Source organism: Nannobrachium achirus (assembly GCF_963921795.1).
Source record: "Nannobrachium achirus genome assembly, chromosome: 16".
Lineage (NCBI taxonomy): Eukaryota > Metazoa > Chordata > Actinopteri > Myctophiformes > Myctophidae > Nannobrachium > Nannobrachium achirus.
In genome coordinates, this window is record NC_137823.1 from 48,609,984 (window position 1) to 48,636,372 (window position 26,389).

A 26,389-nucleotide genomic window follows, 5' to 3' on the forward strand; every position below is an offset into this window, starting at 1 on the left:
TATAGATCATAGAAACATGGTGCAAACACGAGTGATGATGTCTTTGTACTTTGACCCTATTTACAGTCACAGATGTATAGATAGATGACTACATGTTATCGACAGTGGCTTTGACGGGTGGGGGTGGGGTGTGACCACCACATCCACTCAAAACACTAACAAAGCGAGTTGCAAAACACTAACAAAGCGAGTCAGAACCCGACAAGTTGTGAGCTCTTAGGTTGGTTATTAAGACTATAGGCTGTACGGCAAAGTATATAGGTCTTAAGTGGTTAATGGCCGAGCACGTTCAGACACTGCAAGGAATTTGACTTGGGTAGGTTGCTCCCTGATGCTGATGTTTGCAAAATGCACCCACTATCGCATCACATTAACACACCTATAACTCTGTCTGTCTCTGTCTGTGTGTGCCTGTCTCTCTCTCTCTCTCTCTGTGCCTTTCTCTCTGTCTCTCTCTCTTACTCTCTCTCACACACATCATGTACACACAGGTTTACACCTTTGCGTTGTTTTCCCCCTCACAGCTCTCCAAACAAACCCTAAACACATTTTGACCAGAGTTGATGAGAGAGGGGGAGGGGGAGAACTGGGCGGCGGCCAAGACCCGGCTGCATCCTATTAGGATTGGGAGTGTTGAAAAGGGGTGTGGCCTGAAGCCAGTAACATCTGTGTCTCTGTCCCCTCTGCCCCCCACAGCATACTAGAGAGAAAGAGGCTAGGGAGGGCGTGGAGAGCCTGAGAGCTGGCCGGATTGGAGATCTTAAACACTAACTCGTGCGTTTTTGCCTCTCGCCTTTTCCTCTACTGACACCAGAGGAAAGAGCAGCATACACCTCTCTGGAGCCCCTCTAAGGATGTTCCTCCTGGCTGTCTTTTGACCAGACACACCTCTTCTGGGATATCTTATGCGTGGCCAAGGTGGTCCAGTCCTACGCAGACTTTCAATCTGGATTACACCGTACGCAGGAAATGTAAGCTTTGTCACTTGCCGCGTGGAAGCCGCGTTTATATATTTTTTTCATTGACAGTGCAAAGAGCTGTATACTGCAGTGAGTGGAGGATATAACGGGAAAAGGGAATGCTCACACCGGAACACAAGCAAGCACACTCCTGGACTGGGTAAGCGAGTGAGCTGAATGAATCTGTCCATTCTACCCCTGTAATCAAATGAGGGCAAGAAACGATCAGGGCAGTTTGAGAGCTGTAGTCAGCTATCTACTGATTTGGAATGTCTGTTGACGGCATGTGACTGCTAGACAGGTCTAGGCTATCTGTATGTGTGTGTGGGTGGGTGGGTGTGCGTGAAACAGGGTAAGGGGGGGGAGGTTTGTTGGATTTTATCTCTCCCTGTGATACAAACCAGATTCCGCTCAGTGAGTCGTAGGTGATTGTGTCATGTCTGTCTAATTGGGAGGTGTCGGTGTGGAAACCGGTGTTACCATAGAAACGGGACTGCGGGGGGGTCAGGCTCAGATGGGGCCCCCAGGCAGATTTCATGGTGAGAGAGTTGTCCTCTGTATGTGGGGAATGCCCCGTAATGACAAGGCTGTGGTGGAGGAGGTGGGGTGAGGTGCTGGTGGAAATATGCACACGCGCACGCACACACACACACACACACACACACACACACACACACACACACACACACACACACACACACACACACACACACACACACACACTCACACACTGACACACACTGACACACACAGACACACACACAGGCTACTACCTCCCACCAGCTGCTCTCCGTCGGTTGGTAAATGCATCCCTTTATCAGTTATCAAGAGTGTGAGAGGAGGGGTGACATACTTTTTTTTCTTTTCCACGCGGTGGGAAGCTGGTGGGCTGCGGAGCAGTGCAGGTAATGGGGTCAATGAGATGGAAAGTCACCTTGAGCGGAGATGGAGGGGGCGGGGGTCTCGTTGTGCGATCGATCAAACCCAGTCACCGCTCATAGCTGCCCGTCTCATGTTATGTTCTCTGGTTCCCACTCTCGTCTGCTCCGCGTGTTATTCATCCGAACGCTGCAGATGCAGTCTGCTGGTAATCGATGCGCGAAGGGGAACGGGGGGGAAGGCTAGTCTTATAAGAGCATAATGTCATGGGTGCAGTGCCGCCGTGTGATTGCAAACTAGATTTACCCTTAATCCTTAGCAGTGCCTTTCTTTGTGTGTGATATTTATTTTTTCACCCTTGCATTAGAGAGACAATCTTATTTTCTCCCCCCATCAATGACCACAACGGATTAAGAGGCAAAAGGAGGGTAATGTGCGCGGGAGATGGGACTTTAACGTTAAGTCCCATCATCATCCACCCAGTTTTTGCCGGCGACCCGCCGCTCAGGTTGCCATAGCAACTGAGGCAGAGGCAGCCAGGGAATTGGAAGCACTGCTGACTGCAGAGTAAAGGGTATCCTGGCAGAGAAGTATAGGTTAAAATGCTCCACGCCCATTATTGACGTACCTTTAAAAGTTCAAAACTTAACTACACTATAAAGGCAAATAGTTAATGTTTGTTTAGCTGTTGCACATGCAAGAATAGACACGCATGCATGATGTTTGGTGTTTCCAAGGATGAGGTGAAATTATCACTTCATGGTGTTGCCAGTTGTTCTGTTAAACTACGATATCAATTCCTAACAAAGCTTTTTTATTTTGTACTATTCTTTGCCTCATTTCAATTTGCTTCCCTGTTTTATCTATTTTATGAAAAACAAAAAAAGATGTTTCTGCTTACTGTTTGAAATTACTATATTTCAAACAGATCCACAGGCATCGCTTGGATGACACTCTCAAGGCTAAGCATTGCCAGTGGCTTCCATTCCAATCTGCCAAAAGTGATGCAGTGACTATTATGCACATTCTGTTGCAGATGCTCTCATGCAGGACAATTTAAACAATGTGCACCTTGTCCTTTGACATTGTAATGTAATAATCTCTCTATGGAAGCGTGCTGATCATTCCCATCAAATTTTATGAAAATCCACCCATCTGTTATTTTTACAGCGTGGCTGCTGGCTTTGTAGGAGGCTAACATGTACAAAATGTATCTGTGTGTGTGTGTGTGTGGATGTGTGTGTGTGTGTGTGTATGTGTGTTTTGTTTGTTTGTCCAGGGCAAATCTTGCAAACCGATGCACCAGATTTTGTGTGCACGCTGCCAATAAGTCATGGAAGTACCTCCATGCATTTCCACCTCCTAATTTCTTTTAATACTCAATATTGGACATATTCTGAGTCTGACACATTTTGTCAAATGTTATTATGGAAGTGATTGACAGTCAGATGAGGCTGAAACCCTGCCCAAATATGGAGACATATGTCATAGATGAGTTATAGAATAGATAATAGACTGGACAGATGAAGTCCAAGATTCATGGGAGCCAACACAAAAGTTACTCATCTCTTCGGGGCAGCCTACTGATCATACTGATCCTGCTCCATGCATACCACAAGTCCAGCTGCAATGCCTTTTTTATTGTGATATTTCCTTGTAAAACAGGCTGGTTGTGTCTCAGCCAATCATAGTCCCAGACGAGTGAGCAGACGGTCCCGTCCCATCAGAGATCTAAAACATTTTTTTAAAGATTTGTTTTTGGGCTTTTTATGCCTTTATTTGACAGGACAGTAGACTGACAGGAAATGGGGAGAGAGATGGGGAATGACATGTGGCAAAGGTTGTCCGGATCGGGAATCGAACCGGCGACGCCAGCAGGCATCATAGCCTAGTATGTCGTACGCACCTTGACCACTAGGCCAGCGGGCGCCCCCTTTAGTGTACTTTTTAAGTTTAAAATGAGAACGACCAGCCGTCATCTTGAATTAGATTCAGAACAGACGAGAGTAGCAGTCCTGTATCGTCTGTTTCTCTTTAATGAATCGGCTATTGAGCTATGAAAATCACTGGTGAATATAATCATGATTCATGACTATGGACCTGCTGATACAATTACACATTACGTTTTGGTTTGACTGGAAGTAACTAAGATTGGACATTTATGGACTTTTGATGACAAAAATGGATGTTTCACATATATGATTATTACAGGCCAGCATGTCTTGTTTTTGACTTTGACCTTGATTATGACCTTGACCATTGAACCTTTTGACCTAAAAGTTAATCATCTCTCCGGGGAAGTCTTCTGATCATTCCCATGTTTTGTGAAAAATGTGAATTTTGTTGTTTTGTTCATTTGCAGTCCCAACTTTCACTTTATGACAATGGCACAGTATGACATCACAGACAGCAAAAGATTGCATCACTTGATCTAACCATGCAGTGCTCGCTCCGTGCTCGCTCTTCATCATTCTATTAAGTCACTTTATTCCGAGATGACCGATTATGTTGGATATTTGACTCACAATTGAATCATCACTTCCTTCCATCAATTTTCCTTCTAAAGGGCTGTTCGCACTGAGCACTATAAGTATAAAAACATAGTTTAAAATGTTGTTTGAAGTCAAGTGGAAGGCAGAGTTCACACAAACTATAAAAATCACACTCGTGTGAACTGAGCGGTGGTGTGTGTGTGTGTGTGTGTGTGTGTGTGTGTGTGTGTGTGTGTGTGTGTGTGTGTGTGTGTGTGTGTGTGTGTGTGTGTGTGTGTGTGTGTGTGTGTGTGTGTGTGTGTGTGTGTGTGTGTGTGTGTGTGTGTGTGTGTGTGTAACAGCGCCCCTCCCTTAACATGTGTGGTCAGAAAAGGTAACTGCAGGCTACGGAGACAAACAGACAGACAGACAGACAGACAGACAGACCCACACACACGGCCACGTATAGGAGCGTTGTGACCACCGCTCAAAAACATAATGGTGAACGATATAGTTAGAGTTATCGTGCTCAGTGTGAACCTTTTAGATTCATGAAAGTTGGAGAGAGACAGAGAGTGGAGCTTTTAGACTGTCTTGTTTTGAATAGAATTATGTTCTTATGAATTATATTTTCATCATTGAAGTAGGTTATTCAGAGGGATAATGTGCGTACAGTAAAAACAATAGCTTGATTGATTATGACATCTTGACTTGAGTCCAGAAATGAGCAGGCTACTCATACTTAACCCATTTGGAACGGGTACACATTATTACGTATCATTATTTTATGCTTTAACTATTGAAAAATAGCAGATATACAAGCTCACAGCCGCGCTGCGAGCTTGTAGATCTGCTATTTTTGAAAAATCGTGAAAATTTTAATTTTGACCCGATTCTATAAGTGTCTTTTGAATCCTTCTAAAGCCCCGTTTTCATAGAGCAAAACTTCTGGAAGTTTTTTCCAAAATTACGGCAATTTTGAAATTCACGCCATGTGAAAACGGCCACCTATTTTGTGTGCCGGAAGTTTTGGTGCCCCAAACGTGACGTGAAAATACCTAGTAATTTTCGCTGAAAGTACCGTGACAATACACATTTCCCTCCAGTGAAAACGCATGCTGCGAATTTGCCGTTTTTTTTACAACCAGGTGCATGAAAGGAGCCAGTTAACAGTTTAAAACATTGTATCTGGGATTGAAAACGACCTGAATGTAAAGGAATATATAGAAATAAAGTAGGTCTACAGCTTCACCTTGTATAGGGGATTAATTATTTAGGCTAGAATCGCATTGACAAACACAGCAGAAGTCTCTTTCTTTCTCTGGTCATCCATCGTTTATGGTGCCGCGTGAAGAAGAAAAAAACACAGCTAATAATCTACAAGCCCACAAGTGCAACACGTTGCATCATGCAGCGATCCTTTCTGAACCTTATGTGTTTTTGCATGAAGAATATGTCTTGTAACTTGTTAAATCCATTTGAAGGGTTCAGGAACCGTTCAGGCCGGGTGAGAGAGAAAAAGAAAGACAGAAGCGAAGACTCGAAGCACCCGTTACGGCTGCTCAACAAGCAGTGAGACTGTATGGCGTGTTGCCATGCCTGCTACTTATAAGCGACTATGGGCTTGATTTCCGTAATGTTGCTTATATATAATTTGATAGTTTCTGGTTGCGTTTTATTTGTTGTAAGCTTCTAGATCACTTTTCAAGTAGCTGATGCAGCGATGCGTTTAGTTTTAAAGTGCTCTTGTGGCCTAGATAATATCACTTTTTGGGCTTATTTTCGTACACCTGGTTGCTTATTTCTCTCGCAAAGTCTGGCAACACGGACTTATACCGTGACAATGGTTTTAGTGAAAACGATGTATTTTATGGCAATGCCTGCATTTTTGCTCATGTGAAAACACCCAAAAAACAAAACTCCCGGCAGGTTGAAAATTATTATGCTAATTATTTTGCAGGAAAAATTCCGGAACTGTAGTGAAAACATGCCTTAAGACTTTTTGAAAACCCTATGTTTCTATGTCAGCAATCTGGCCAGCCATCGTCAAAGAAAAGGTCCTTTTCACTTAACTGGAGCTCAGTTAGTCTGATGTCTAATGATATGTATTTGGCCATGGATGGACCCCCATCTCAAAATATTTAGTTCCAGGGACCCCCCTGAAGCAAAATTTGAGTTACAAACGTTCGCTTTGAAAACACATATATTCAAAGATTCGCACACATTTTCACAACTTTTTCAAAATTAGCAGATCTACAAGCTCGCCGTGCGGCACTCGGTGCTGCGCTGTGAGCTTGTATATCTGCTATTTTTCACTGGTTAAAACATTCAATAATTCTAGGCCTAATTGGGTTTTAATACTCCACTCCAGATCAGAATCCACACGGACATGTCCCTGCTTACTGATTACAGAGCCTTGCTGTTTCATCAAATGCAAGCAGAGGCAGTACACTTGTTAGGATGTGCACATGCTGCACATTCAAACCTCAGCGGGGAAGAAATCAGAATTACAAAGTGCTGCGGTTTACCTCGGAGCACAACCTTGCTATTCAAAACCCCACATTTAAAATTTCATGATGATTATAGGCACAAATGTTGTGCTATTGTAGTAGTGCCGGCTCAGATTTCAACATCTGTGCTATGGTTACAATTTCCCCACAATTTGTCTTGTTTGAATTGTAGACTGTGGGCGGAAGGGGGGGGGGGCATGATAAAAAGAAAACAAAAACTGAACCCAAATTACTAGGAGAAATCACTTGCACGGATATTGTCACATACTTTTTCTTCTCTGCCCCGAGTCTAACCTCCATGCTAACATGTTAAGTGTGTGGGGGGGAAGCAGACTGAAGAACACGTTTGGCAACCTTGCCTGCAGGAAGAGAAGCAGACTTTTAACCGGCTTTTCAAATCTCCCCACATTCAGTCAGACAATTCCAAAACCCTGAATGTAACATTTTGCTCCATTATTCACTCTTAAAGGTAATCCCTAGAGTCATGGATTTAGCAGGGCAAACCACTGAAATTAAGCTTTTAATTGTCCCCATTCTGTGGGACAGACGGTATTGGTGTATTTGGTGCAAGGTCGTTTCCTCGTTCCATACTGGTAACACTTAACAAATGTTGTTTGAATGTAAAAGTAAAGACAAACTTTGCATTGTCCCAAAACAGCCATGCTACCAGACTATGACTCATCCAGGCGGTATCTAATCTCTCTGGGAAGGAGCCTTTTACATAGAAACTACTGTGTAACTTTATTTAAATTGAATTCAGCAGTGATTGAGCCTTTCCGAATAAACTAGAGAATTTTAATGTACCAGATAACTGGGTTAGCAACACAGCTTTCACCCAACAAATTGTTTTAAAGCATGTTGAGGAACAAAGTAGCATTATATATGCTCTTGCTACTAACATTAAGTAACAAAGTACCATTATTGTCTGGCTACCAACATTATATTGGGTAACTATCTAAACAACAAAGTGGCATTATACTCTGGCTACCAGCATCATGTATCTAAACAACAATGTATTATTATACTCTGGCTACCAACATTAGGTATCCAAACAACTCTGTGTTTTGGATAGGGATGCGGTATTGGTACTCGCAGTATCGGTACTGGCCCCGTTACCGGCCCCGTTACCGGGCTATTTTGCTGTACTCGTACTCGTCCGATATTGCTCACGGCAGCGCCAGATACCATTTTGTTTCGGTGGTGTTCATAAATTTGTTGGTAACAACATATCAAAAGTCCTAAGACACAGTTTTGTGTGTGTTAGTTCAACTAATGAACAATGTTTTCACGTTCTCTCATTCTAGGCATGACAACATAATTATTTAAAGCATTTTATTTTGGAGCGCCACGCACTATTTAAGCACTTGTACAGAAACCTAACTTACAGTATCGGTATTTGGTATCGGCAAGTACTCAAATTAATTACTCATACTTGTACTTGGTCAGCAAAAAAGTGGTATCGGGACATCCCTAGTTTTGGAGTCTTATTACTCTGCCAGTGTAGTATTTGTGGAAATGTAATATTAGAAATTGAACACAGTGAAACATCTAAATGTTTGCTAAATCTATTAAAAAAGAAACTCAGTTTACAAATGAACCAAATGGCACCCTGGGGCTACATTAAGGTTAAATGTATTTGTTCACACTTCACAGTCACGTGTTAAATGAACAGCCAGGATTGTACTGTGTGTGTGCACTGTATGGGACCAGCCCCTCAGCTCTAACTGTGAGAGATGACCACAACTGTTTCATCTGGCAGAGATGACCCTCACCAATCAATAAAACATCAATATAGAAGGCTGAAGCTGAACCCATAGGAGCTTGTGAACAGACAGAATTTACCATATCAGTCTGGGATAAACGTGCGATTTCTCTGTCTGTCAGTAGGGGTGGGCGATATGGAAAAATGCAATATCACGATATTTTCCCAAGCTGTATCATGATACATAATCTTATCACGATTCTTTTTCATGTTGGTTTTTATGGTTCTTTTTCAAGTTACTTGACAGTACAACCACCTACAAGGTAACACGCACTAAAAGAAAAAGGAATAACAGACCATTTAGATCAGTGGTCCTCAAAGTGGGGTCCAGGGACTCTCTGGGTTCCTTTTAGGAGGTCTAAATTGACCCTTACAAGTATGTAACTCTGACAGTATACAAATGAAACCAAATGGACCCTTACCATTTGGTCCATTCGGTTTCATTTGTATACTGTCAGAGTTAAGGGGAGACCTTGACATTTTAAAGTTTGAGAACTACTGATTTAGACAAAAATTAATTCTGCAATGAATCTCTGTATTAACAATTCAACAGGATTTTTTATATGAGGTCTCCCTCATTGTATCACGATATATACGTTATCTCTGAAAAGGCATATCGTGGAGACATTGTATCGCCTCCACGATATTTATCACCATATCGCCCACCCCTATCTGTCGGTCTCTGTTATTATTGTTTCCTGTCCAGTTTCTCTCTTACTCTCTCTGTCTCTGTCTTGTCTCTCTCTCTATCTCTCTCTTAATCGTGTAATCTGAGAGGGATCTTAAGCAACACTCGTATGCACACAGGGTTCTTTAGCCATGTGACATTCATGCTTCAGGGAGTACTCCTTTTGTCACATCCTCCTGACATGTAACCTAGATACACATAAAGTGCGTACTGTGTATGCATATCAGAACTGAGAAACGTTTCTACAAGGGACACGTTTGACGATTCTGTTTGGCTTGACTCGCCTGAGCTGTTGAATTTAATCTCCTTTCAGTTTTGACAGTCAGCATTTCTGTCGTGGCCCAGTTATGTCCTGCTGCACTGTATGTGGGTGTCTGTGTGAGTGTTGTTTACTCTGTGTGGACACATTGGCATCAAGTGATTGTTAGTGCAAGTACTATGTATCTTACCTAGCTTAAGAATATAACATTTGAGCATCATTCTCCTGTTTATACTGCTGCTGAACTATTGAACCAGCGCGTGTCTCACCCAAACAATAAGAGTAACAAAGATTATTCTTAATTAGACATTACCTACCAACATGGGGGTTATCCCGGGACAGTTTTGGGACCATCAAAACTCATGAGAATTTGCAGAATGTTTCAGTTCCAGTCAGTAACAACAACATATACATACACAGCTATATCAAGGATCAGTTAGTACATAGCAAAGGCCGATACTTCCAAGACGACCCTTGATTGTTTTCAAGGGTCGTGTTCCAGGACTAATAAAACACTGCTCTGAAATGAAGCCCATAGAAATCACTCCTGCTGTCTAATGTGGCTGAACCTTACAAAACAATCTTTATTAAATTATGTCGATACAGCCGACCCATAGAGAACCATTTGGTGGCGTTAAAATCGGAAGCCGTATCCAGACAAAATCAGAAATGAAGATTTAAGCTCACTCTCACCAAATGTTTCTTTGGAACCTCTGCACAGCTAAATCTGAAGTGTTAATTTAACGTTTTTTTTTCTCTTTTTTTTAATGGACCAGAAACTTGGAATAGCTGTGTCAGCAAATGTTAGCGAGGCCAGTGGGTCTAGCTGTTGTCATAGCCTTTGATATCAAAAGTTAAAAGTACTTTTTGGTGCCAGACACCCCTGAAGGATGCCATCTGGTACAAGAGAAGGTATTCCACACATCTGTTTTTAATACACTACTGTCCACTTTGTACTCACTCCAAGGTTGAATTCTTGCCCAAAGTCAAGCATGTGTTGTATTCTCCACATCGGGTTTAAGTTGACCTGCCAACATTTACATATTACACATTACTGCCTATTTGTGACCGCAATAAATCCTCCAGTTCATGCTAGACTGTTACTCACCAGGGTGTGCTTAGTGGCTGTGCTTTAAGTTGGGTTCAGATCAGTGGCACCGGAATGGGAGGGAGGGTACAGAGGACTTTGACCCCCCCCCCCCCCCCCCCTTTCAAGGATTATGGCCATTTGAATTACTATTACACCCGCAGCCTTGCGGGCGCTTCTATTACAGTCATTGCAGTAACCTTACCTGAACTAACTACAGGATAGGATAGGACACAAGTGACTCCCAGACATAACTAAGTTCACCCAGACATGGTTGAACTATTAAATACGCACAGATAGGGGGAACGGAACGTACACATCTTACTTACAGTATAGTTTTCTAGCTATATACACCTCAGCCAAGTGACTGAATTTGCTCCACAACAGTAATGGTAATGTGTATGATTCAGCTGGGTCAATGTCTCCGCCAGGCCGAAAGGCATGGGAGACTATGTTTTGCACCCTGTCCGTCCGTCCGCGTGTCCGTCCTTCCGTCTGAGAACCGCTCATCTCTGGCACCGTTGGCACGATGGCAGCGAAACTGTGCACGCACACTGCCCACATTCTTTCACATGGGCCTGTTATAGCGCCACCAGGAGGTGGATTTGTGCAGAATACATGTTTTAACACTCCTACAGATTGTTGGTATCTGCACAGGACAAGAATGATTGTTACCGTCCACTTCAAAAGTCATTCCGGCTCCCCTGGTTCAGGTTAAATTATTATTATTTTGCTAGTAAGCCCTTTTGGAGCCAGAATGGCCCATTGGCCCTTGTGTCCTATTAAACCGATTGAAAAAGAAGCCTCATATAACATAACCCCATTTTAGAGATGCGGATTGAGTCTTTGATGCCACTGCAATAGTATACTAAATTGTTAATGTAGAGTTTTGTTTCAGTAGCTATGCGCTGGCAGCCTGGCTAATGTATATGTAAAACTTTGACCAGCTTTACTTAACTCCTCTAGCATCATTAGACAGGTTAGTCTCCCTGTACCAGATAAAACAATATAAAATACGATTACGTCTAAAAGTTGAAGGTGTCAAAGTTGAAGGTGTCAAATAAATCAGAATTAAAAGTAAAGGGCAAAAAAGCGTAAGGGACATGAATGGAAAAAAACGGTCATGGAAGAAGTAGAATACTGGATGAAAAGGTGTCGGGTCATCTTCATGAGCTGTAACTCACCCTCCTCGCACATGTTGGAAGAACGTGAGCCTGCCTGTGTTTAGGTTAGGGTGCACACTCCTCGACTTCTGTCTTTTCTCTGCGAGACCTGACAGACCAACATGTTTTTAAAGGGGATAGGTTCCTCTCAATGCACCACGCACGGACTCGCACTCACTTTACAAACACTAGGGTTGTTTTTACAGTTTGGACTCGGGCCAGGTCATCACCAGCCAAACCACATGGTTAGGACAACAGCGAGGCTATCCAAGGATAGAAATATCACAGAGACAAAGGGAGAAGTGTTTGTTCGCTTGAGGGTGGTGGGCATGTTTCATTGTTGACCTCTGCTGTATGAATGGATAGTGGGGAAAGCCTCACATTATACATGATGCAACCCACGACTGGCTTGATGTGTAATTCAAATGCAAAACAAAAAATCTGTTTAGAGTACAATAACATCGGTCCTACTTATTTACTCCAGGGAAAAGTACTATTCCACGAGTACCTACTGGGAATGATTCTTTTTTTACTATTTTAATTATATTACTGTGCTGCTTTTCTGGAAGCTGGTATTGTTGACATAGGAGCAAAATGGCCACCATGCAAATATTGTCACTGCTCAGTAGATCTATGAAAATGATGGGTGATTCAAGGTGATATAGAATTTCTCTCAGACAGAAGAGGTGACGGTGGATGGTGTTGTTGTATGGAAGTTGTTCAGGGTCACAGGGCCCGCCTGGCTATGAATGGAATGTCCTCCTGTTCTGACAGGCTTCTGCTATGCTGGGAAACTTGACCCTGTGACAGACAAGCTCCCGGGCCAATGCCAGAGCTCTGCGCAGGTCACGGAGCCTTAATGAAATTACTGTACAAACACACAAAAGGCATAGTGGACGTGCTAATGCCTTAAACATTCTCTCTGTCTCTTTTCTCCTTTGGTCTGTCTTTGGGGTGGTCCCCCCCCCCACTACACACACACACACACACACACACACACACACACACACACACACACACACACACACACACACACACACACACACACACACACACACACACCCTGCTCACATGGCAGAGTCGCCGCCAGGTTCCTTCTGCTGGAACTGGACCAGGACTGACCCAGCCCGCCTCGAGGGTTTACACAGAGTTTACAGCTCGCTTGAGCTAATGGAAAACGATGGGTGCCGTTTTGTACTTTGTAGACTAATATGGTCAAAGAGGTCTTTGAGAATCCTCTCTACTTCTTTGCTTCTCCTCTGGAATAGATGGTGGTGGTGAAGGCAAGCAGCTGCCTCAGGCCTCTGGTAGTCTATTTGGAGAAGTCAAGGATGTGTCAAAATAAACAGTCTATTCTTTGTGTTAGCAAGAGCTGCTGTGTGCTCTAGATACCACGTGTGCCCTGTCGGACGACTTCAAGTACCATGTCTGTGCAGCATACACGCTAGAACAGTTTCACATAATATTCTTTAAGAGATATTTTTGAATACCACAAATGCTAGCACTGAAAATAACAGATTGCGTGTATGACTGAATATGTCACCCAGTTATTACATATTTTTGAAGGATCGTAACTATCGTTGACACATTTGTCTCATAGTGAGATGGATAGAATTGTATTGAGGCGGCACAGCAGTTAAAGTACAGATACGATAAGTATAGTATTACAAAAAATCACACTCGTGTGAACTGAGCGGTGGTGTGTGTGTGTGTGTGTGTGTGTGTGTGTGTGTATGTGTGCAACAGCGCCCCTCCCTTAACATGTGTGGTCAGAAAAGGTTACTGCAGGCTACGGACACGGAGACAGACAGACAGACAGACAGACAGACAGACAGACAGACTCACACACACGGCCACGTATAGGAGCGTTGTGACCACCGCTCAAAAACTAAGAGCCAAAGGAAGAACAACATGATGTTAGTTAATGGTCCCAAATTGTCTTTGAGGCTGCCAGTCAAACTTAAAAGGCTTTGCCTTTTATTTTGTGTCATCCCTGTTTAGACAAGCCTGTAATATATAGCGGGAAATGAGTCTTTTTACTTGATTATTGCTGGAAATACCAAGACAAATGAGGCTAATAGAGAGTTTAGAGACTAAAGAAAATTGCATCCCATCTTGAGGGTGAAATATGAAAATAAGACTTTGATGTTTTAACGTCAAAGTTAACAGTCCAATTCCAGAGAGTCTACATGCCAAGGCTTCTCCATTTTGTAGCCCCATGAAGGTCAAGTGGGGTTTGGAAAGCACTGTGACTTAAAGAGAAGAGAAATGGCACCACATGTGACTGCCTCACATCTTATCAGATGCATAAGTAGTTCCAGACAGTGTTTGGTTTGACCACAGAGATGCCCTTCTGATGATCTGATTAGGGCTGTCACGATTATGACATGATGACGATTAATTGTCACTCAAATAATTAAGATTAACGATTTAATTGTGTTTTTGTCTTTGACAATCACATTTCTGTTTGGCGTTTAGGCTTTGAAGTTGCACATGGCAGATATGACACGTAACTAGGGATGGCCAACGGTTAACCGTTACCGTTAAACCGATAAGAAATTGGTTACCGGTAAGCACTAACGGTCAATTTTGACCGATAAAAAAGAAAAGAAAAAGGAAATCAACCCATGTCACACCAAAAGCCCCGTACACCAATATCTACGCAACATCAAGTCATCAACCATGCAACTATACGCGCTGTGGTCACACATTTCTGGGACACCAATGTCTGTGTAACATCCATGCATTCACGCAACTGCGAGTCTGCGACGCTGCTTGATTTGGAGTCGTACACGCTGACTTGTTCAACAAATGCTCCGTCGTGGTGTCGTCGATTGGATTTTACAAAACAGACCCCCGTCGTCACATTGAATCCCGTTTAAGAAGAGCTTAAAACACAACTTTCTAATGTTACATGTTGATGACGTGAGGAACGCTAAAGTCGTCTTGGTTACTGTAGGATATGCGAAAATAACAAAGCTGAGCTCAGAGTCGCAAATTCAATGATCGCTGCATCAGCACACACAAAACATGGGCGAGAGAGAAAAAAATGAATGAAATGGACATCACGTTTAGCCGATTCAACCACTCCAAAAGTCATACGATTGAAAGTTATTGCTCTACATGCGAGCATCTCGCTGCGGCTGTTTTGTTAGGCGATATCCAGGGAGTGCACAGAATGCTAGAGAGGCATGGGCTGAAGGGCCTTTTGGTGGACAATTCTGTTGATAAAAGTTAAGGGCTCCAGCCCCCTTTGCTGTATGTGCACACGTGCCTGGCGAAAGCGCATCACATTACAGACTGATCATTTCAATCCCACTGTTTCTTTGCAAAAACACATTTCTTTTAGAAAACATTTGTATTCTTGTTTCTCCTAGTTTTATTGTTTGTAATGTGTAAATATGGCACTTTAGTATGGGGAAAAACGGGTGTATTTTCCTTTTTTAAATCGCTAAAATAGCGCATTTTTGAACACATTTCCTTAACGGTTAATTAACTGATAAGGCCTTTCGGTTATCGGTTAAGAAAAAATCTCCATTTGGCCATCCCTACACGTAACCTAAATATACAGTTAAATGACTGACATTTGACAACGTTATACTTTAAAAAGAACATAGTGGAAATTGCTGATCTACAAGCTTGTAGATCAGCTATTTCCACTATTTTTGAAAATGGTTGAAAATCTATGAACATTTTTCAACACGGAAACGATTATGACAATTATGACAAAATATTGCGATTATGTCAGATAATTGTGATTAGACAATTATGTAATAATTGTGACAGGCCTAGATCTGATGCTGCATCAGAACCAAGTTGCCCTCCTTTTGGTCTATATTTAGTCGGGCTGCTTGAGGTGATCCACTTTCCCTCCATACATTTTGTAATAGAGCCAGACCAATATATGGGCCGTTATTTGACATTTTTTTTGACAACAATGGTATCGGCAGCAGCCGTCCATCTGGAATGGAGGCACCGGAAAGCCGAGAGACATTCCTCCCTACACCAGTTCTGAGATGTGATACCACTGCGGTATCACTCGTGCTGTGTGCATGTCAGTGATACCATGCATGTGCACCTGTGTTTGCATGTGTTAGAAACGGTTCGACTGTTTTTCCTTTCTAAATAAATGAGATTAGAGGTTTATCTTATCTCCAGGCCTCTATAGACCTATTGGAGGGGGAAAGCATATTCCACCATCTGTCTGTTTATTTAATAGTACTGTACGTGTTCACAATTAACCATTATTATTTTTGTAAATCTTTTGTTTATTCGTATTATCGCATACAGGTCAGTAAACAAAAGCATACATAGAGTTTGTTTCCCCTCCCACCCCCCAAAGTTCTCGCTCTGAAAGAGCCACAACCCTTTTAACCATTATTTTAATGGAGTAAATTTTCACTGCTACTTGCAGAGATGGCACTTAACTGTATTTTCCATCTCATAAAATAAAGCCCATTGTGACCTTTTTATGTACCGGTATAATTAATGATATACTAAGTATGATACAAATGATGATTGTAACTTGATTTTACAATTGCTTTGCTTGCGTGCATGGGCAGTCATAATTATGTTATAAATGTATTACTATAATATTATTCTATAAGTTGCATAAATGATGTCACACTCACGTTCACATATGTTTCTGTCTGTTAGCTTGCTTATGTAATCAGTCAATGGACTCACATAATCAATCGATCACTTGGCCAGTCAGTCACTGTCGGATTGAACTTGGAAAATGTTTAATGGCTATATGCAGAGATGCCTTGGCATTGCAGACATTCAGTCCATAGTTTCACCTCTGTTGTCCTTTTCAACCGAGTGTAAATTAAACTGTGATGCCTGTAAGTGAATAATCTCTACATTCTAGAGTCTAGAAGATGTTACAACATCCTGCATCCTTTGAGCTCAACTGGGGCTAGACGATGTAACTCCAAAGCAAAATTATTTTTGTAATATCTTTTCTATATATACCGGTATATATTAATTCAAATGTCTGCCTCGTTTACGATTAATGAATGATTATAACAAATAAAATATTTTGTTTTGGATATGACAGCGATGCAACGCATTGTGAGCTTTTAGATCGTCTGTTTTCATTATATTTGTACACTACCATTGTACAGTCCCTGCGACATACTAGTGTCATGTCCAGGGGGTGTATTTGTACATTAATTAAGCTGCAGTAACAGGAGATACCGTAGACTCCTGCCCTATGGGCCACATGGCTCAGCAATGCTTACTTAGCTTACATTATATAATGCAGTATAATTCAGGGTTAATTTTGGTTAATCAGACGAATTGATTTAGTCCATTACAAAAATAAGAAAATCCCATGTAAATGTGTTGATCGGAAATACAAAAATTGTCAAAAAAAAACTAAACTCTTTATTAAAAGAACGTACATGAGCAAGATTACGTTTATTAGTTTGTAATATTGCTTTCAATATATTTTCCGTTGCCCAGCCCTGTGCTCAACCCACTCCACAAATGCTATATATTTATGACAGCTGAATTCTGTCCAGACAAAGAGGGCAGGGCAGTCGAGGCAGTAGTCCAACAGAACCAGACATTCTCATGTTTCACCCCTTTGACAACTGGCGCAACAACAATTGTTAGAAAGTACGAGCCAAATGATCATCTCCCCTTACAGGCAAGTCTTGTAGCCCACTTGTAGAATACCCTCCCTAGGGTAAAGAATTTCCACCTGCTGGAGTAAGGATACACTAAAACCCCAGGAAATCCCTGGCCTTGTTCGTGGTTGTGGTGGTGATGATGGTAGTATTAACGATAATAGAAAATCATGATGACTGTTTCAGTGTATGCTTGAATCGTCCACAAGCTTAATTCATCAAAATATTAATCAACTGGCAGGATATTACATTTCAAAAATGTTTTACTGATGTGTAAGCATAATTTCAAGTATAAATGTAAACAATTTGCACTACCTTATTTTATCACCATTTGCTGGCCTAATATATTAATTGGAGGTGGGGGGGGGGGGGCGTAAATAACTGATTATGAAAATAATCATTATTTTCAGCCCTGTTACAGACTACATTCATAATAAGTCTGTGTTATCACTTGGACTCACACACACACATCTCTCGGCATGTGGTAACCTGTCCATTATAATTTGCTGAAAACTCTTTTTGGTAAACCTCCCCGACTGAGCATTCTCCACTCTCCCATATTGAAGAAAGCCCTCAGACCGACCATTATCATTGTAAATACAGCCCTGTAATCATTACTCATTATGTCTTAAGAGGAAAGCTGATGCTTCTCAGCATGAGTGGTGAGGAAGAAAGACAGAGGGCTCAATACACTAATCCAGACAAATTGTGGTCTCCATCACAAGCACCGCCCTCCATCTCTGCTTTCTGAGCTGTATAATTAAACCTCTCTCTGTGTGTGGTGGTTGCCATCACTGAAGTGGCACATTTGATAATCTATTCTTGAAAGAAATACTAGGCTGATGCCCATTGGGAATGGTGTCCGTGGGGGCACGCATGCCCCTCTGCTTATGCCATACCTCTTGTATCCGTTATCAGAGTTGGAGGCCAGTCTGTGACGTCAGTAGAACGACATTGGTGACATCAGGGTTCATTATGAGGGATACAGACACACACACATGGGGGAGTTTGAAGTTGATCGGTTAGATTGTCCTCGAGTTATGCGTGAGACTGACTGACTGACACACACACACACACACACACACACACACACACACACACACACACACACACACACACACACACACACACACACACACACACACACACACACACACACACACACACATTCCATGCATTTATAGATGATTAGGACCCGGCTTTATAAACCACTTGGCCTCTCCTTTTTGTCTTGTCATCTTAGGTAGACTTTTTCAAAATAAGGGGAAATCGTGGATCTTCAAGCTCACAACGTGTCACGTGCAAAGTGTTGTGAGTTTGTAGATTTGGTTATTTTCCAAATTAGGCATATAAGATGAAGTATATACGGCTAAGTGGTTAATCAGGCCTGAGGGTTAAATGTGTGGGAAATTCAAAGTCTTGGCATGGATTTGTGTTTTTCCATGTCCATTAATACTGTATGTAACAATTTCTTTGTTATGGAATGAATAGTTTGCCCCTTCATTGTAGTGGTTATGGCTTTGTTCAAGTAAATGGAAAACATCTGGCTTAATTTCTGATAATTTACTCATTAGGTTACTAGTACAGTATTTATTAGATTCCGTACTCTACGGCGTTCAACAAAGAATGTCTTAATGTTTCACGACTTTAATATTCACCATGCGCCAAAGCTGCTGTTCATTAGCCTTTGAAAATAAATATTAACTTCCAGTATATGAGACTATTTACGTGACTTGAATGCGGGTAAGGCTTGTTATCCTGTGTGAATTCTCTGTCTTGTTGATGATGAATCTTGTCGTTAGGGCTGTCACGATATGACATTTTACATGACGATTAATTGTCACTCAAATAATTGGCGATTAACGATTTAATTGTGTTTTTGTCGTTGATGATTACATTTCTGTTTGGCTTTTAGGCTTTGAAGTTGCACATGGTAGATATGACACATAACCTAAATATACAAAGAAATTACTGACATATTTGACAACTTACTACTTAAAGCCATACTGTGTAAGTTGCCCAACTAGTGGTCATTAGCCCTATAGCAAACCGCGGTCGCGTCCGCGTCTTTCGTCCGTTTTTCGTACCTTCAGACCCCCGCGTCTGCCTCCACCTCGCTGAGATCTATCTTTTAAGGGGTCCCTTGTTCCTGTGCGTTCAGTAATTCCAGAGATACGGACTCCTTCACCCTGCCTGGTAGGCGAAATTACCTAGAGAAGGGATGGTACAAACGGGCGACAACAAATATGGCTGCCATAGCGACCCCACTTCAAGATGCGCTGTGATTGGCCGGCAGTTGTATAACCCTCGCTGTGATTGGCCGGTAGTGTGATGACGCAATTTTGGCGCGAGATCCGGTCCACGGCAAGGATCTCAGTTTACATATAGAGAAGGCTTTACAGGCTGAAATTCACGGCGCGGATCTTCTAAAACTTTTGTGATTTAATAGTTAGGAGAATTTTAAGATTTGTTTTATAAAAAAAGTTACATAGTACAACTTTAAAAAATAACTTTGATAGTGGAAATAGCCGATCTACAAGCTCACAACACGTCGCATCGCGACACGTTGTGAGCTTGTAGATCTGCTATTTCCACTACTTTTTGACTTTTTAAAAAAAATATATGAACATTTTTCAACATGGAAACGATTATGACGTATATGAAGAATAATCACGATTATTTCAAAAAATCACGATTAGCCGATTATGTTATAATTGTGACAGCCCTAGAGACTATTACGTTACTTGAATGCGGGTAAGGCTTGTTATCCTGTGTGAATTCTCTGTTGTGTTGTTGATGAATCGTGTCGTTCTGTGCTGTCTTTACAGCTCTCTCTGACGGAGGCCACACTCTGAGGTAGCGGAGGTCGCACAGAGGCCGGGCAGAAGGAGTGCCCCCCCCACCCTCCCTACCCTAATCCATCCAGACGGATCCAGCAGCAGCCATGGCTCCTCGGAAGCGAGCCACAGGCCGCAGCGGCCTGTCCTTCCTCTTCTGCTGTTTCAACGGCAGCGATCACCCAGAGATCACCTACAGGCTCCGGGAGGACTTCGCCCTGCAGGTCATGGAGCCGTCGCTGCCCATGCCAGGGAGCGACGAGCTGGACGGCATGTTCGCTGAGCTGGTGGTATGTCGCCATTATGATGTTTTTTTGTTTGGTTTTTTGTGCGTCTTCTCCAGTGTAGAACATGTTTCAAATAATAACAATAAAAAGCAAGTCTCTTGCACACTTACAAAGGTGTCAGGTGTTTCAAGGAGAAGACCAAACAATGGTCCAACAAACTGAAAAAGAAAAAAAAAACTCCCACACTGTCTTCAAATGCAAAAAAACCCAGCCCCAGTACATTTTCACAAAACATTTTTGTAGGGAAATAAAACTAGCTTGCCTAAGCACTGGTTCATGTTCAAAGAGATTTAAAGCGGAAACCTTGAGTGTAGCGACATTTAAAACTTGTGTTACAAATAATAACAATAAAAAGCAAGTCTCTTGCACACGTACAAAGGCGACAGGTGTTTCAAGGAGAAGACCAAACAATGATCCAACAAACTGAAAAAGAAAAAAACGCCCATACTGACTGTCTTCAAATGCAAAAAACCCAGCCCCAGTACATTTTCACAAAACATTTTTGTAGGGAAATAAAACTAGCTTGTCTAAACACTGGTTCGTGTTCAAAAAGATATAAAGCGGAAGAGTGTATAGACATTTAAAACTTGTTATGTGAACCTTGCTTGTCTGAAATCTTTAAACAAATTGAAGCTGTGTTCAGGATGTTTGCAAAGATATTCTTCTTATTTGTATTTTGTAATTATCTAGCCCATGTTCAGACCTTGGCCTCAATTCAGACCCTTGCTGTTATTTAGTATTAGGCTAGGTAGGTTTAGGCTATGTTAAGTAGATAAACTGTTTATTGTTCACCAGAATACTCTTGACTTGCTCCCTTGGTATATTCATTGTATACAAGGTGAATGGGGCCAGGCAGCCGCCTCTCTCTGTTTCCCTTTGGCCGGCGCTGTTCCTTTACTGTTTAATTGTCACTCTAATTTGCCTTGCTCACTTCACTTCCCTGCCATGGTTGCCACAAATCAAGGCACAAGATTTTTGCACATCAATAGGCTTCTTTTCAGAGGCCCAAGAACTTGGCCTCTTCCATCCGCTAATTGCTTGTTTTTGTCTGGAGCCTCGCACCCTTTATCAAGACATTGCCTAACTGAAGAACATGAGGGGACAAGTTGCTCTATTTACAAAAAGAAAGACGGCCACGTGGTGTCTCCTGTTCTTTCCTTTTGCTCAATGAATGTCCCGTGTGCATGCGTAATCAGAATGAATACGCTTGAAAAAGACTCACTCTAGCGGAATAAACTGCAGCTGTCTGTGCCGTTTCCACCAGTTACAGCAGATAAACACTGAACAGGTTTTGTTTTCCGTAACCACTTAAACCCTATTTGTTGTACGTCAAATAGCGGAATACAGTAGCTAGTAAATCTGCTATTTTTGCAGAATATTAGTCAATTTTCTCCAAATGGTCACTCATCCTGACATGATGCCCAGAATTGGGACTTCGTGTGGTTAAACTGCTGTTGTAAATATGATTCCTGTTATTACCTTTCACCGGTTGTAAGAGAGATACGGCTGCTGTCATTGTTTGGCACTCAAATGGACAAAAGAAAGGAAAGTAGGTTAAAACACTTAGTTGCTCTTTAACATCTCCATGAAAGAGTGCCAGTTGGATCAATTGTCTCTTCTGCATTGAATGGCTAGATGGGGGATTGTGACGGAAGTTGCTGAAATCAATCGACCACTCTCCACCCTTTTAAGGTCTTTCATTCAGTGCATGTATTGATTGACCCTGTTGAACTAGAAAAGTGGGTTCCAAAATAGATACTAGCTTGTCAAAAAACATTACAAAACATTTTTTAGAGGGAATGAGTTTGATGGTCAAATTAAATGAATTATCTTATGGCCTAAATGGTGCAGCTAAATATTCTTTATGGAATTTAATTTCCACAATCGACAACAACAAGAAACTGTGTAAAATTCACTATATTATATAATATATAATTTAGTGCAGCCAGCAGTGGAATTCCAAAATGAATGTTATGTGCACATACTTTTAATATGTTTTCAGTATTGTTTACTGTGCTAGTATTTTTCGGCATCGCACGACCACTATATTGGTTCGTCTGCTCAAATCGAACTTTTACGTATTGAATTCAAGAAATATTGGTCAAAATATTGGTAATAATCTGTGGTCTAGGACTCTCCAAAATTTGAGATCGGCATCGGGCCCAAAAAAAAGATGTGGCACCGGTCGGGCTGTAGTTTTCATTGCCCTGTGCAACTCCTTTCAGTGTCTGCACATTAGCTACCTCTGACTACCCGTACAGTATCTGTGCCTGGGGGAAATGTCTGTTCTTCATTGTGATGCATGTTGTTTCCAGATGTTTTTATTGGGTTACCACATGTCATGTGGAGCCACCACGCCCCGTCTTTTCTCTATTACTCACATGTCTAAAATCCTGACAGGCGTCTAATAATTCTTCTCGGGACGACCTAGAGCTAACCCAGCGATCGGGAGGCAAACGTTGCAAAAGCTTATTTATAACTTGGAAAGGGCTTTGATGCAGAGTTGCAGACACTTTTTGGAATAACACACCCACCCTAGATATGACCACGTTTTCGGCTAGATGATGTTTTGATATCACATGTTCATGTTCTGTGGATTTTGTTAGTTAGGGTATGAGGTCAACTTAAGCTCCTCAATCAGACGATGGATATTATCTTGTCCACCCAGTCATAAATAAGGAAATATTTCAACAGTAATATTATGAGTACTTAACTTCCTTCAATTACATACATACACACACCCCTCTTCCCATCCCCATTACGCTCAATAAAACCTACTTAAATCTTTTTGCAGGATGAACTGGACCTCACAGAGAAACACAGAGAAGCCATGTTTGCCCTTCCCGCAGAGAAGAAATGGCAGATCTATTGCAGCAAAAAGAAGGTAATGAATTGTCATATAAAGCAGTCGTTCTTAAACATTTTCATGTCGCAAATCACCAAATTGTATTAGGCCGTGGGCCACCATTTGAAAAGATGTGCCAGGGATTCCCATAATCCAAGATTTGTGAAAGAATGTTTTGAAAACGGCAGATCTACAAGCTCACAACGTGTCGCATTGTCACATGCTGTGAGCTTGTCGATCGGCTATTATCTGGACCTCACAGAGAAACTTGTCTCCATCGTCTATTTTCAATTAGCTTAAAAGTAAAATAGCCCTCAAGTGTCTAAACTGTTCCTCATTTTGCTGGGGAACCCCCTCAAGGACCCCTGGCGGTCCACGGACCCCACTCTGAGAACCAGGCCTATAAAGAATGTCAGCGGAGACTTTGATAAAAACATTTTAACATGGGATGTTAACGAGATTTAATGCTCATGGTAAAATGGTACCATTTTGTTCTACTCGTTCTGTCTCTCAGGGGAGCGCTGTGGCATCATGTTTTGTTGTTTTGTTTTCAAATTTAAAAAATATATATTTAGATTTTTTATTAACGCAAGAACAATGGCCTCCATTATAGCTTGCTAACTTTCCAGGAATAGAAAGCCTGCCGTTTCTATTAGCTTGAATTCCCCATCGATGATGTCCCTGATAGGCAGGTTCCAGAACTGGCCACGCAGTCCTCTGAGAAACGGAAAGAGTAGACAAAAAGGCTATCATATTATATTGAGCATTACTGAGGATTAAGGACCAATTATTTGAAGATGGGTTGAAAATGGGTGAAGTCGTCCTTTAACAACAGATAACCGTTTTTATTTTATTTTTTTAACTTCAACAAGCACAGCAAAACATTCCATTTTGCCTCTTGCAATGTCATCTTTCATTACACCTTTTCTGCATGATGACAGTGCGCTGTCAGCGAAATAACAATACTTCCTGCTTCCCCTCGACACTAATTATACCTCTGCATACAGTCAAACATGTTGTGTATGTTCTTGTTTAGGATTTCAGCTACCCTGATGCCTCACTCATCAAACAGTCTTGTTTTCAACCCCTCACGCACTGTGCCAGCCAATCCTTTGAGTCAGCACAAACTACTCAGCACACTCTTGACACTCGTAAATCTTAATTTAGATGTAAACCAGAAAGCATCGACGGTCCCCTTGCATGTGTCAGACAATGTTTGTCAAGGACATGGGTCCTGTAGGTATAGGATGTATAGGATATCCTGTCTATGAGCAATATGCAGACAGAGGCCATGCAGATTTCACACATATCTTCATTCGTCCTGTCATAAGCTCAAGGTGAGGAGTATGGGGATTAACTTTAAAGGACGCATCCAAAAATGAGCTATTCCAACCTGGAAAACCTCAGAAACCACAGCTGCAAGATTGCTTTTTACAACACCGCAGTAAATGATACGTGTAAGGAAGTTCATATGCAGGCAACAAGTACAGTAGGCCTATGATCATTGTTTTACTATCGCCTGCATGCTTGCATATTTACGCCCCCCCCCCCCTTTCCAGAGTAACTTGCCCTTTGGAGCTCTATTTGAAGTACATTTTATTTATTGCAATTTATCCATAATCCATAAGTGTGACGATTGAGATTATTGTTTCATTTAAATAATTAAGTTTTCAAGTGAAAAGTAAGACCATCCTTTCTTTATATATTGTACAGGGAACAGTGTAATTGTTCTCGCATCCAGCCTATAGACTTGATACATACTGTACATTTAATATTTTAAATTGTTGCTGTCGGGCATAAACCTAGTATCTCCATATTTCAACTTTTTATGTAAATATATATCTGCTTTGTTGAGTGCCACACAAAAGTAGCAAAAATAGCTGATCTGCAAGCTTACAAGCGAGCATATCCTGAGAAATAAAGGTTTCCAACCGACAACAACAAAATATTCCCCTAACTGATGAACTCCACATTTAGTCCTGTGACAGAATCGTTACCACAAGCCTTGAGTCTGATTAAATCAAATGATTAATGGTCCACCTCATTTGTAGGATGGTTGGTGAATAAAATGAAAACATACTTGGTTTATTTCAGCAATTCGCGGTAAAATGATGCACCACAATGTTGCCTTTTCCCCATAATACAGTACATCTTTCCAGTACCTGAAAAGGCATTTTATAATTTTGTTGAGCGTGGTGGGTTCCTTTGCCTTGGACCAGAGCACAAACATTTTAAGCTTGAGACCCAAAAGAGAAATTAAACGTTTGCTCGGGACCCAAACTAGTGAAAACAACAGATCTACAAGCTCTACACTGTAAAATCATCAGATATTTAACTCTGTACACTGTTGTGGCTTGTAGATCGGCTATTTTATCTACTTCTTATATTTTTTAATTTATGGAATGTCTTAGATGTGTCTGTTTTAAATTGTACAAATGGGTCCCGACCCAGTGTTCGGGAATCACTGCTGTCTAATGATTAGACAGCTCTGAGATAGAGAATAAGGAATGGCCAGATTGTGGAGTGGTTCTGGGAATGAAGAACAAGTAACAGAGCTTAAGGTTCTGCTTCTACCATGTCCCAATTACTGGCCTAATTAGGAGTTGTCTGGGGGCCCAAACTAGCCTAATAAGGAATGTTGAAACCAACCCCAGAATGTTACTGTGTCCTCATTGGAAAGCAAGCAGTGCTTACATTTCAACTTGTTCCAACAAGGCAGCCTTCCACAGCCACCCTACCACCACGCTTTTACCAATAAACAAATGATTGTGAGCTTGCAACTGGACAATCTCTCTCTGTCTCTCCCTCGCCCTCTCTCTCCCGTTCCTCTGCTTTCTCATCCTAATACTTTTCTTGGACTGCTGTCGAAGGAAATTTCAGCAAGTTTGCGATAACCAGGGCAGCGGGTTTCACTGCTTTAATGTAAATGCTGTTGCTGCAGAGCTGTGGGAGGATACATCCAGAGCTTTATGTGAAGCAGCAACCAGCGGAGGGAGGGAGGGAGGGAGA

The 26,389-nt window shown here is 41.8% G+C and overlaps 1 protein-coding gene across 3 annotated transcripts in view; it reads left to right on the top strand.

Moving 5' to 3' along the window:
* daam1b (dishevelled associated activator of morphogenesis 1b) overlaps positions 1-26,389 on the top strand; it is a 65,324-nt gene that overhangs the window by 13,461 nt on the left and 25,474 nt on the right. For 2 of the 3 annotated variants that reach the window (XM_080744635.1, XM_080744637.1), the window contains exons 2-3: positions 20,240-20,538; positions 23,330-23,419. In XM_080744635.1, coding sequence (XP_080600761.1) covers positions 20,356-20,538; positions 23,330-23,419 — 273 coding nt within the window. In that variant the 5' untranslated portion in view covers positions 20,240-20,355. Of the gene's footprint in view, positions 1-814; positions 1,120-20,239; positions 20,539-23,329; positions 23,420-26,389 lie in introns of all 3 variants that reach the window. The other variant, XM_080744636.1, reaches the window with a different exon arrangement.